General features: G+C 34.7%; 1 protein-coding gene across 3 annotated transcripts in view; it reads left to right on the top strand.

The window, feature by feature from the left end:
• Nucleotides 1–4,890: 4,890 nt before the first annotated feature.
• The window catches only part of LOC148628615 (uncharacterized), a 45,012-nt gene continuing 36,479 nt past the window's right edge, over nt 4,891–13,423 (top strand). For all 3 annotated transcript variants that reach the window (XM_088591101.1, XM_088591091.1, XM_088591082.1), the window contains exon 1: nt 4,891–7,254. In XM_088591101.1, coding sequence (XP_088447227.1) covers nt 5,058–7,254 — 2,197 coding nt within the window. In that variant the 5' untranslated portion in view covers nt 4,891–5,057. The remainder of the gene's footprint in view (nt 7,255–13,423) is intronic.

Below are 13,423 nucleotides of genomic sequence, written 5' to 3'. Positions count from 1 at the left end.
AAGCCTTCTGGAAATCGAGGTATATATAATCTATAGCATTTTGTTTATCTAGCTCTTCCGTCCATTTTCCCATAACTTCTATAAGTTGAGTGATCGACCTTTTCTGAAACCATGTTGGTGCTTGGTGAAAAGTTCGCTTGTTTCCATATATTCTACCAATTGGTTCTCACTACTCTCTCCAAAGTTTTACAGATGATTGAAGTTAAGCTTATTGGTCTATAGTTGGAGGCTTGATGGTTTGGACCCTTCTTGTGTACCGGTGTGATGTTGGCGGTTTTTTCAAACTTCAAGCAGTTCACCAGTTTCTAAAGAAATTTTTGATATGTCTGTTACAGGTTTGGTAATGCTATCTACTATATCTTTTATTAGTTTTGGTTGTACTGCATCTGCATCTTGCGATTCATTTTCGTTTACTTTGTTGAGATGTTTTTTACCATGCCTTCTGTAACGACAATTTCTTGTATTTTTCCTTCTGTTCTGGCATTGAAGGGTGGCAGATTGTCCAGATTTGTTTCATTTGTGAAGACACTTTGGGAAAAATGTATTTAGAAATTCAGCTTTTGTACTGTTACTTGTATGTATCTCCCATTCTTGTCCATAATATATTCTATGTTTTCTTTAAACTTTTTTTTTTTGATTGGACATATTTCCAGAAGGTTTTTGGGTCGGTTTTGGTTTTTACTAATTTCTCTACTATTTTATCTGAGCTTCCCTTACTTTGGCGCTTGCTATTCTTTTTGCTTGATCACAGCTTTGTTTGTTTTGCTGATTCCTGCAGTGAATGTATTTCATCCATAGTTTACGTTTTTCTCGGACTATTGACAATGTTTCCTTGTCCATCCATGGCGTGTGTACGACTTCCGTGTAGATTTGCACGCTGGTATGTTTTCTCTACATATACATGATAACTTACCGGCAAAGCTATTCCATAGGTCATTCACACTGATTGTATCTGGAAACGGTTCCATATTTACACTAGACAGCGTCCTATTAATGGAATTATAGTCGCCCTTAAAATATCGCAGCTTTTCTTGTCTATGTACATTTGGTAATCTATTTGAATTATACACAAATTTAAACTTTAAAGTTTCATGTCATTATCTCCTAAGGGAGTGGAGTGTTCGGGTTCAGCAATCATTCCTTTTTCGTGCAATTTGTATTCACAAAAGTGCTTAACTCCTGCATGCCCTAGAAGACAACTCAACGCCAAAAAAAACACGCGCGTATAGCTACGTTTACGTCAAAAGGCCCGGGCGTACACATCAACAAAAAAAAATCATTAGAGTTGTTGCACATTCACCGGGAAGTGCCTATAATTGTAGAGAAAGTAATTGACAGTTTTGCATCACGCAAAAACAGGTAGATGACCTTCATTTATTAGACTGACGGGAACTATATGCTATTCTGAAACCAGAAAAGACGTTGATTGATATCTGCATGATGTGATTTTTTTCCATTTGCATATTTTGATACCAATAGTTGATACTTGTAGTTGATCTATGTATAATACACAAATTTAAACATCTCGCTATTTAATGAATTTCAACTTATCTTGCTTATATAAGCAAATCATTGATAATGAAATGATACCGGAAAATGACACAATACAACATAGAAACAATATGACAATAATCCCTCTGGCAAATATACAAGAATCATCAAAATTGTAAAATTTCAATTTCCTATGATTATTTTTAGAGATCTTACCTCCGATAATTCCTTGCTTTTTGGGGTATTTTTCAATTACAAACGTCGTCTACGTTTCCTAAATCCCAGGAGCTTCAGGGGGTTTCGCCAGACTCCTCGCCGTAAAAGAGGCGTGCACATTAATTAATTCTAGCTACTCCACTGAATAAGAATAGAGAAGAAGGGGGAAACAGGGTATGCGATATAGAGACAATGCCCCTATATGACTGAAGTCAACTATTGAGAAGTTTTTAGCACCCGTAGTCTGCCTTCGAATCGCTCCAGATGCAATTATATCGGCATAGAGAAATAGGCGTCAAAATATACCCTACACGTATAATTCAAAACCACGCAAAGTTAACAACAGCTTAATGATTCTGACTCCGCAAAAGATGCGGTTTGTTTTTGTTTGTTTGTTGGGGTTTAACGTCCGAGCAGCAATATTTCAGCTATATTCAGACGAAATGTGAAATGGATGATAAAATGAACATGAAATAAAAAAAAGGATGGGTCACAAGGATAATAGGGTCGACAAATTTTGATTGCCACTGGAAAAAGGGGGGATGGGTAAGGTCGGGCAATTTAGCCTCCTGTGGCGGAGCCCAAAGGTTCCTACTCCTATCGAATACCACAGCAAGGTTCTTTAACGTGCGAGGAACGTGGCACAACAGATGCGGTGGAGTTGAACTAGTAAGAAGGGGATCTCCCCTTTCTCTAGCAAATATAAACAAAATTGAAACATTGATTGAAACCCTCAATCCAAAAGAGTTCCCTATTTAACACCAATGTAAAAATATGGGACATAGAAAATTCAGCATTAATGATATAGACACAGGATTAGTCATTGACATAGCACCATAACTTGGTAAGCATATGGTTCACCTACGGCCCAAAAAAATTATTAATATAATTCAAACACATTTTACATTCAGTTACAAGCTGATTAAAATCAACTGTTATTGACACGCTACATTGCCTTGTGTAGCGTATCATAACAGCCGATTTTAATCTGATTGATTCAGTTAATGCAAAAAAAAAACCCAAAACAATCTATGACGTAAACGGTGCTTAAGCCGAAATGCCAATAAAATGTTTAGGGTACGCGAAACGCTGGGAAGGTAGGGTAGCAAAAAACTGACTTTTTTGGCCTAAAAACATCCACGTCATAAAACTTCCTAATTTATGGTTTAGTATAATGATATCATTAACTATATCGGAAAAGCATGATCCATTTCATTACGGTTTGAAGACTTTGATTTTTTTTAAATGGCACCCTTTTGAATGCATTGTCATTTTTTTTAAATTTTGATCGGTATCTTAATTATATAAAATTATCAAATTAAAGACCAATTTTACCAAGTTAATAGCATAACTTTTAAACAAAAGTACTGTTAACTGCACAATTGAATATCCAAAGAAAGGGTATCACGGACAAGACAACGAGAACACAACCCGTGCAACGTAAACAATAAGGTTCAAAATAATTTCGAAGCAAGCTCCCTGGTGGGAATACGTATTTTATTCCAAAAATGCGTCCTTGATAACTTTATGATAGCCATAACCCGCGTAATTAAGTCTTTACTTCAAGAGGTGAGTATTTACTTTTTGTGCTTTGTAAAGAACATTACCATTTACAAAAGATCTAGATAGGATGGGAAATCCCTCGTTACTAAGATGTCCGCGAGTGGATTTATATTTACGAATGGTGTCTTTGATTCTAAAACATGACTACCACTGCTATCTTTAGACCTGAGGCCATATATAGTCAATCATTTCAACATTTATCAAAAAATACTAGAGATACTGGAAAATGAGGATAACCTTCCCTCTCCAGCTTTGAGAGCTTTGTAGAAGTCTTTTTTGGATCGAAGTTGTTGGCGTTATTGCCATAGAAAGACAAACGAAAAATGACGTTTTTGCAGATTTTAGCTTGATTTTAACATGATCTTGAAAATCCTGATGGGTAAGTTGAAACTTTCAATTGATGAAAAGATGTATTATAAGTCCTTATCAGAGCTATTGCCTTTAAAAAACAAAAATGACGTTTTTGCAGTTTTTAGGAAAATGATTCTTTCAATATTGATGCAATGGTTATGATAAAATAAGCAATAGCCTACACCATGGTTCGAAGTTATAGGACCATACCTGTTAAGAATGTTTGTCTTTGCTAGGATGCTGTTGTAATATCCTAGCTGTGGTGAAAGGGCAGGCTTCTGTGCGTAAAAGAAAAATAGGTTAACGGTTACATATTTTGTATCGAACTATATAAATACGCAAATGTGATGGCAATTTTCATGATGCCATCACAGGGGTTTGCTCCCACTATCAAATATGCAGCCCGACTAGTGTATTCGTGTTTATATACTAGTCGGGCTGCATATTTGATAGTGGGAGCAAGCCCCTGTGGCAGATCAAAGGGGCAGGCCCCTTATCAATTTTTTTGTGTGTAAATGTGTTCATCAAAATGTTTTCATCAAGGATTTTTAGGGGACTGGTTGTATTTTAATTAGATGATTATCTTGATCCGCCGTGGTTATTCTTCATTTTTTTTTATTACGGATGACTTATAGGTCCGAGAAATTGAGGTTCGAATAAACTGAAATGATTTGGACTTTTTTACCCAGTAGGACACACATGCCAAGAAATACCCCAAAAATTTTTGGTCTGCCCCCTGCACGCACTAATTATCTTTGGTGACGTGATAGTACAGTTGTGTTCATTAATGTATCTATTATCTCAGCAGGGTTTTTGGATTTTGAAGCGATCTGTCGTGGCATGACAAGGATTTATACATATAGTTATATTTAACTCCTTGGATACAAATATATAGGCTTATAATAAAAAGAATGCACAGATATTCTTTGGTATCACATTGTTCACAGCCTGTGATTCACAGGTTTAATTTTTTGATATTTTGAAAATTTAAATTATTAATTTTTAGACTTAGGATATTATTTATATTAGACTACAAAAATCCCTGTTTAGACCGGGAAAACAAGGAGTTAAATATCCTTGGTATAAAGTCATATCTAATTGTACTAGAAAACCTGCCCTTTATCCTGGTTATATTAATCGAGGAATAGTTATTTCATGCATCTTTTTTCAATTTGATTTTTTTACAAAATTTGTCTGTAAAACTGAAAACGATTAGGGAGTGTCCACGGAGCGACTTACTAGCTTTAGGTAGATTACGAAAATCGCGGGAAATCTGTCAACGTCACGTGATTCATCATGGAAGAACCTGCGGAAAATGGAAAATGAAGCATATAACTGAAGACTTTGAGTTAAATACGTAGCTTTGAACGACCCATACACACAAACGAATGATTCCTAACATTCTCTATTAATTGAATTTTGATTAAAAGTACAATATGGCGAACAGCAGTACGCTGTCAATTGGAAAAATAGTACCCGTCTTAGTAACCCACGTGGAATTTCATGCAGACTGCTGCATTGGTTATGGACAATTTTGTGAACCCGAAATCGTAGATACTGTATCTGAGCAAGTAATACAAGCTGTTGCATCTAGTAGTCCCGTTAAGTCGCCAGAAGAGGGTGACATAATCCTTGCTCTATACCGTGAAGATGCAACTTGGTACAGGGCTAAAGTCTTAACAGTTCGGGAGAACAAAATTTCAGTCATTTTTATTGACTATGGCAACGTAGAGGTTGTTGACATATTGGATGCTAGACTTTCTCCACCAGAGCTGAAACAGTATCCAAGTTTAGCTGTTAGATGTGTGTTGGAAGATGTTAATCCTTCAGGAAACACTTGGTCTGAAAGTGATAAAGAGAAATTGCATGAAGATTTGATCAACAAAGAGTTCACCGCAGAAGTTACAGATATTGAAAACAATGGCTTAGTAATTTCTTTGAGTACTGATAATGGGCAATACATCTATGGCAAAAAAGACCTATCAAAAGATGCAAAATCTTTAAAAGCAATGACACTCAAAGTAGGTGAAAGTTATCAGTCTTACATTGCTTATGTAGACAGTGCAAACAAGTTTTGGATTCAGTTAAAACAGTTTGAGACAAATCTTGAAAAATTAATGCAAGATATTGCTACTCATGTTGAAATAGAAGCACGCCCATTACCTCAAGCAAAAAGAGGCACGTGTTGCATTGCCAAATTCAGTGAGGATGCAGTTCCATACAGGTCAAAAGTTTTAGGGATCACTGGAGATAAATGTCTTGTTCAGTTTATTGATTATGGGAACTCTGAGTCTAAAAGTTTGACTGATTTAATGGAGATACCACCCAAGTTTTGTCAGTTGCCAATCCAAGGATTCAAATGCTGTTACAAAAGGAGTAAATTGAAAAGCAACACTCTAGATGAAAAAGTTCAAGAACTAACTGCAGATGAAGATGGAGTTCTTGTAACTGTTGTTTCTAAGTCATCTGATGAGTACACAATTGAAATTGATAAGATAGAAATTATATCAGGAGCAGAATCTTTAGAATCTCCAACAAATCAATCATTTGCTTCATTACAGCTTGAGTCCAATATTGACTTTGATGCCTGTATATCACATGTTTTTCATCCTGGAAGGTTTTATGTCCAGATTATCGAAAATGGACCTATTCTTGATAGTTTAATGAACAAGATATCTCAGGAATTTATGTGTAGTCCTAATTTATCTAGTCCTGCCAATGGAACTCCTTGTTTAGCTCAGATGAGTGATGGTGTTTGTTACAGAGCAGTTGTAGTAGCATGCAAGCATAATAGAGTTTTGGTACTTGCTGTAGATTTTGGAATTGAGGAATGGTGTGACATTTCCCAATTAAAAGAGTTATCTTCACGCAATATACAAATCCCAACTCAGGCTTTAGAATGTACTGTTGACTTGACTAAAACTGATGATAAACATTGGTCAGCAAAGGAAATAAGAATATTGTCAGCTTTTGAGAGCAAAGACCCATTGATAGCTAAAGTGACAGGAAAACGTGGGACTGTTTTACAGCTTGATTTGCATGACACTAAAGACCCAGAACTAGATCGCTACGTAAATGCTGAACTCCTAGGTGTTGGGAAGAGCTCAGATGATGCCTCAATAGCAAAACAACATTCAAAAGTGGCTACAGACATTCTAGTATCAATTCCCAAGCCCGATATAACTATTGGTGCAAAAGAGTTGGTTTGCATTACTGCAATGAAGTCACCATCACAGTTTTATGCTCAAAGGACTAAAATTGAATCTATTACAGAAATAGAAAAGTTGCAACTCCAGCTTCAAACTACTTACGAATGTTACAGGACTTCAGATGGAGTGTTGAAAAGCATTGGAATTGGAGACAGCTGTTGTACTAAATATATTGATGGGGGTTGGTATAGAGCAATAGTAACTGCAGTAGATCATGGGAAAATAGAGGCAACATGTGCAGACTTTGGTGACTCTATAAAATGCAGTTTATCAGATCTAAAGATGTTGCTTGGAAAGTTTGCCTCATTACCTCAGCAGTGTATCATATGTGAGATATCAAGTTTGGACAGTGGTGTGTCAAAAGAAGTTATTGAGAATACCCTGGTGAACCAAGTAGTGGAAATACAGATTAAACAACAGAAAGGTAATGGGTTTTTTAGTTTCATACTTGCTAAAATATGCATAGTTAAATTTTTTTCATGCTGTTTTTTTTTTTTAATTTTAATTATTTGGAGCATTTTTTTGTTTGTTTTATTCATACGTATTATTCAGAAATGATAATTGTAGTACTGTAAGTGAAAGGGTTGGAAAGAAAATATACCCTATGCAGGGTGGTAGCATGTGTTACAAATGTAATTTCTTGACTAGTATATAAATTACCCTGAAGTCTGGGCAATACATTTTTTTAACTTGACATCCCAAAATATTTTTGCCAACCTGATGTTACATTCAGTGAACTTTAAAGGCTGTTGATACATTGGGCACAACCCGGATTTTAATTTCTCACCTAAATGCAGTTGAGAAAAATTGCATTCTCAACGCTCTCCATGCATCCCATCACCTGTTGAGTCGCGGTAACGGAGTTGCTGCGATCCGCTGAGAAACGGCGTGTGCTGGTTGAGACTAATTCACCAATTTGCAAACTGTGTAGACATAAACGGCTGTTAATTGCTGTGTGAATTAAAATGAGAGGAAACTGATTTGCACTCCGGTTTTATTCAATTATCTAAAATTTACCGATGTGTGAACATTGTAGCAAAGTTGTTTGTTTAACAATTAATTTCGACTTTGATGACAGGTCAGCTGACTCTTTGTTCTTTATTGGGAACATTGTAGTTATAAACGGTATTTTTAATTTTAATTACAAATCTGGGTATAAATTAGATGGCTCATTTTTTTCAACTAATATTATTGAAAAACGTAAATTTCTAGTATGTGGACTGTTTGACTAATAATGCTATAAACTGTGGCTAAACAAATTTACGGTTAATACTTTATATTTTTTTTTTTCTAAATCAATGAGAAGCAGTGGCTCATACTAATATAGTACATGAAAAGTCAATTCGCCGAAGCACTGTTTATTTCTGTATTCTCCTAGCTACTTGATTATTTTCAATTGCTGTATCTTTGGCGGGGCTACTCTATTTTTGTAACTTTAAATGTAATTAAAACAGATTTTGGTTGTATACATACATTATTTGTTTGAGAATGTTCTGCATATAAAAAATGTAAGAGAGTTTTGAAGTTGTTCCAGGATTGAACTTGTTTGGCTGTAAGGTCACGATTTTAGAAGTTTGATTTCAAAATCATCAATTACACCATCTTTAAAACAAAAAGTTGAATATGATGTTTTACTACAATATTATACGTAGTAAACATTGTTGAAGAGTTTTTATGTGGTTGTAACCGAGTTTCGTCATGTATTTAAATATTTCGTGGGTTGCAATGTGAAAATACAAGTTTTTGAAAGTATTAAAACATGTAAAATAATTTTGTCCTCATTTTGTCACTCTGTCCGCGATAGTTTGCGAACACAAGCAAAGTTTATTATGAAGTTCAGGATAAAAAAATAGCTGGTAAACTACAAGAATATTGGAATTTGTTAAAATATTGGTGTGAATTCTAATTTTTTTTTTTTTTTACAAAATATAGATAAATTGTAATTAATTTCATTATACCGTAGTTCTATAAATCTAGTATAGTTATTATACATGTAACATCTGAACTCGCCCGCACGTAGTTTAGATCCGGAAATGTCATGATTCGTTCCTTGTAACTGGATCTTTTGTGCCAACGGAATAAAATATATATCATAAGAGCCACATCATTGGCACAATAGACCCATAATTTATGTGGAGGTCTTGGCTGGAACTGAACATAGTAATATTTAAAATACATCTACTCTAAAAGATTGAGTTATTGTTAACAATAATTCATATTTGTTGCAGATCGGATGCACCAAGGACATTCTATTTAGTTGATTATTGTGACATAGGTGATTTATTGCTTTAGAAAATGCAAATTCAATGCCGTTTCACTTAATTTGAAATGCCTATAGTATAATATGTTGATTTTGTCCAAATTTTATGCTAAATTACCAAATCCGCCACTGAATGTATTTTATTTACACTTTGTGCGCTGCTTCATAAATATCTTCATCAATTAGTTACAAATGGCAATATGTTGGTCAGAAGTAAAGTTACATATGCATTGCTTTCCACGCAAGCTCAGGATCAAACATTATACAGAGTTTAATTATTTGTTATTTCAAGTTGTATGAATATTATATTCATATAAAATTTCTTCATCCGTTAAGCCAAGGATATTTATTAAAGGTGGCTGAATTATGGACACATGAAGCATCCTGGCATATACGAAAAAAAAAAAAATAAATAATAATAGTTAATCGGATTAATTTAACAGAAGCCCGTAATCCTTTAAAATGTGGTAGCAGTTTACAGTGTCCAAAAATAGAAAAATAGTTCGCACCAGTTACGTCCCCTGCAGTGCCACCATGTGTGCTGTGTACAGTGATGTTAGTGTCTCAGTAAGCTTCTTCCAAGCTGATTAAGACATCTTGTACATTTTTGTGACATAGCAAAGCAGTGTTACATACAACTCAAACAGCATACTTTACTATGTATGTGTATATTGACAGAACCGACAGGTGAGCTGTGTAATGTCCAAATACACACACAGCAAGTACACACCACATGCTGATTGATTGACGCTCCAGGGCACTACCTATTAATTACACAAACCGTGATTTTATTACTTTCTTTCAAAGCATCCTCCTCCCTTTTTATTGGGAAAATTTGCACAAATTGGGAAAAAAAAATATGCAGACAACCACGACAGAACCAAAACAAATAACAGCCATATACATACAAATAAAATGTATTGACATGTAAAATTGATTCATTGTTTTAAACGTTAAAGAGCACAAATAATTTTGATGTTTGTTTTAATTCACTTTAGAGAACAGTTTCACTTTGTTAACTATAGATTCATTTTTCTGTCTTTAAGTCCATTAAACATTTCGACCAGTTTGTCTAGGTCTCTACTTGTTAACTCTTCATTTCTGTTACAAATTCTCATGATTGCATCAAGGTTTGTTTGTGTAAGCAGGTTTTTTTTCAACAGTTAGACAATCATAATAAGATAAACACAGTTTACTTTGGACATTTTGAGAAAAAAGGTTGGAAAGTCATAATGATTGAATTTGACATGTATCTGATTCATGTAGTCAGGTACCCCTGGCTGGAACACAGTTATTAAAAACATTAAAATGAAACAAGAGTTAACTGAGATTTTTAAATCTTTTTCACTGCTGCTTCAAGTCAAATGGTTGACAAGCAGACCAGTATACTGCAACATAAAAAGCTGCATTTTGAAACTTTTCTACTGGACTTGTAATTGCACAGGATCCATAAGAGGTGGTTTATTTGCTGGAAGTTTCTTCATTTTTAATGGAGGAGTTTCAATATGGTCATCTGATTCACAAATGTCAACACTGGACTGATTGGAGCAGAATCTAAAAACGCGTTCAGAATAATGTCATCTTCAATTTCCTTTTCAATCTCCTTTGTGTCACTTTTATCACTACTTGTAGATGATGTTGACAGAACAGGTTCTTCATGGTTGTAGAACCTGCGGCGTCCTGTTTAGTTAACTTTTTGGTGTAGTATTTGTTGTTGTGAGACATGATTCCGTCTCCAAAAATATTGGGGTGAAATTGCGTATTAGGGAGTGAAAGGAAGTTGAATTTCTAGATGGAAAATTGTACCTGCGCCGACTTTGGGTAAAGAAGTAAACAAAATCTGAAACACTTTTGCGCTTCAGGGAATGAAAATTAACACAATGCACACTCTTGAAATCTGAGCAGAGGCAATAGTGAACATAAACAGTCAAATATTTACCAGTTTTACGTTGGGGATTTTTATAATTTTGGGAAATAAATACCCCAAATTGGAAATCTGTCTCTTGGGGAAACAGCCGAAAATCGGAGGTAAATTGAGGCTAACAAAATCACTGACAAATGAAATAAACATCCTATTTCTAATCATATAGTGCTGGTTAAAATATCGGAGTTCAAATTAAGTATTATAGTGTCATTGACCTTGAGGTTTTTTGTTTTTTTTTGGGGGGGGGATGTGATAGGACTGGGTCGCTGTGCTGTTCTACCTCCACTGTCCACGATTTTTTAGGGGAAAAAATTAAAGGCAAATCAAATTTATTTTGTATATAATGCTTTATATGTGTGATTTGCACAAACATGCCACAAGTTGGGGAACTACTGCTTGTTTACAAAAACAATGCATATTTTTTTTTCTTTCTTTTTTTATGTTACTCTTTCCGTTGCGCAACAGAATTTTTTATGACAACAAAAAATTTGAACTATATACCTGAATTTCTCAATAAACAAAACAGACAATTCAAATATATATGTTGGTTATTTTATAATTTAAAAAAAATCGCAATTTTAATGAATCATACTATAGTAACATATACATGTATGTTATATTTTTACTTGTTTTCAGATGGGCAGAATATGTATTGATTTGATAGTTGGATACTTTTACCTACTTTATTGAAAATAGTATTCTAATATTGGAATAAAAAATACAAATACTAGGGTATCAGCGATTTTTGAGTTCGAAAGAGCTCATGTTTGTTTTGTTAGTATATCTAGATATTACTTCCCTGGTCTGTATGCCAACTTTCAATTTACTTTATAAAGCTGTGATATTTAGCATGGGAAATACTTCAAGCTGAGTTTTGATTACCATCAAACATGCAGGTCTTTAATGACAAATTTGTGATAGATATCTAAAAGATCATATACCCATACATATCCATGTTTTAATATGTTTTGTAAGAACACTCAAGTATAACAGAGTTAATAGTGGTAACAGAGGTACTTCAATGAGAAAATATCTGATGAGGAGAAAAGCTAAAAATAACCGGTTTCAATAATAATTTTCTGTGAAGTTTTGAAATATGACCTGGAAATCAAGGACCTATTGACATAATTCGCAGAAAAGATAAGGCTTTTAATATATTAAAGGGTTGGAAAGTTCGTATAGATTGAATGTAGAAGCCATATTTATCCATCCCAGCTTCACGTCTGTATGTACCTTGATATTGGCCCAATTAGAAATGAATCCATACCATTTGTTTCTACAGACTGAATGTAGAAGCCTAACTTTTCTATCGTCACTGCTGTTACATGGTCTAATTGTTTTGGCTATTTAAATAGGCCATACCGTCTTTTCGTAGCCAAATACAACTCTGATCTCACTGACCTAACTAATTAACTGACTGGTAAAGATATACGATTCCTGCTAAAGTATGTAGTTTTAATGTTCTTACACATCAAGTTCAAGATCAACAATTTGGTAATACAGTGGATTCCGCTTATTTGCACAGCCTATTTGCCAGTAAAAATTATACAAATAACCGGGCTATTCTTACAACCGAAATTACGATTTTACCGGAAGTGGCAGTTCAGGTAAGACGACGATACTGTGGATCAACCAGGAATATCACTGTTCAACATTTCTGATCTGGTATTTAATTGTTATAGACCTTCTCATTGTATTGTTCTTTTATCAATAAATAATAATATATATTGTGTTTGTCTTGTTTATTGACCTTCTTTACATAAAAAATATAACATAAAAACAAGGTTTATAAGTTATTTCATATGAAAAACAATGAATGAGCACCAAGAAAGTCCTGTTATTTAATTGTCCATTACTTTACGCACTAGCATTTAAAATCACAAATCATACAAAAAGAAAATGTAAAAAGTACAGTTTATGAAAGCACCTCACATTAAATATGCACTACAATACATGTTTATTGTCACTAAGGAATCCAATTCACAAACTGATTTTGCACTGGTGGCTAGACTGGGCAAGCATCTTCAGTATCTCCGTCTCAAGCTTGTAGAAAGATGTGTAGTCGGAACAGCTATGTTCTTCCATGGCATGACGCAACACAGCAAGGTGGTTGTTTGCCTCTGACAGTGTGACTGGTAAAGTGATGTCTTTGGAATCATCGGCAGGGTCGGCATTTCTTATTGGTTCATCTTAGAGTATTGCTGCGGCTATATCGGTGTCTGTGAGTTCCCCAAAGCACTCGATGTTGTTGTCGTGGTCTACATAGTTGTTGAATTTTTCTTCGGTCATTGTTGGTGGTCTTTCAACATCAGCTACGGCATTGATGAGGACTTGGTCTGTTGCACCTGAGTCTGTCTTGAAACCTGCCTTGGCGAAACAGTTGATCTCTGTTGTTGACATTTCTCTCTG

This window comes from Perna viridis, chromosome 1 (genome assembly GCF_037379345.1).
Source record: "Perna viridis isolate PV_CMFRI_1.1 ecotype Kerala chromosome 1, ASM3737934v1, whole genome shotgun sequence".
Lineage (NCBI taxonomy): Eukaryota > Metazoa > Mollusca > Bivalvia > Mytilida > Mytilidae > Perna > Perna viridis.
Note: the sequence above shows the minus strand (reverse complement) of the source record. Positions and strands in the feature narration are given on the sequence as shown.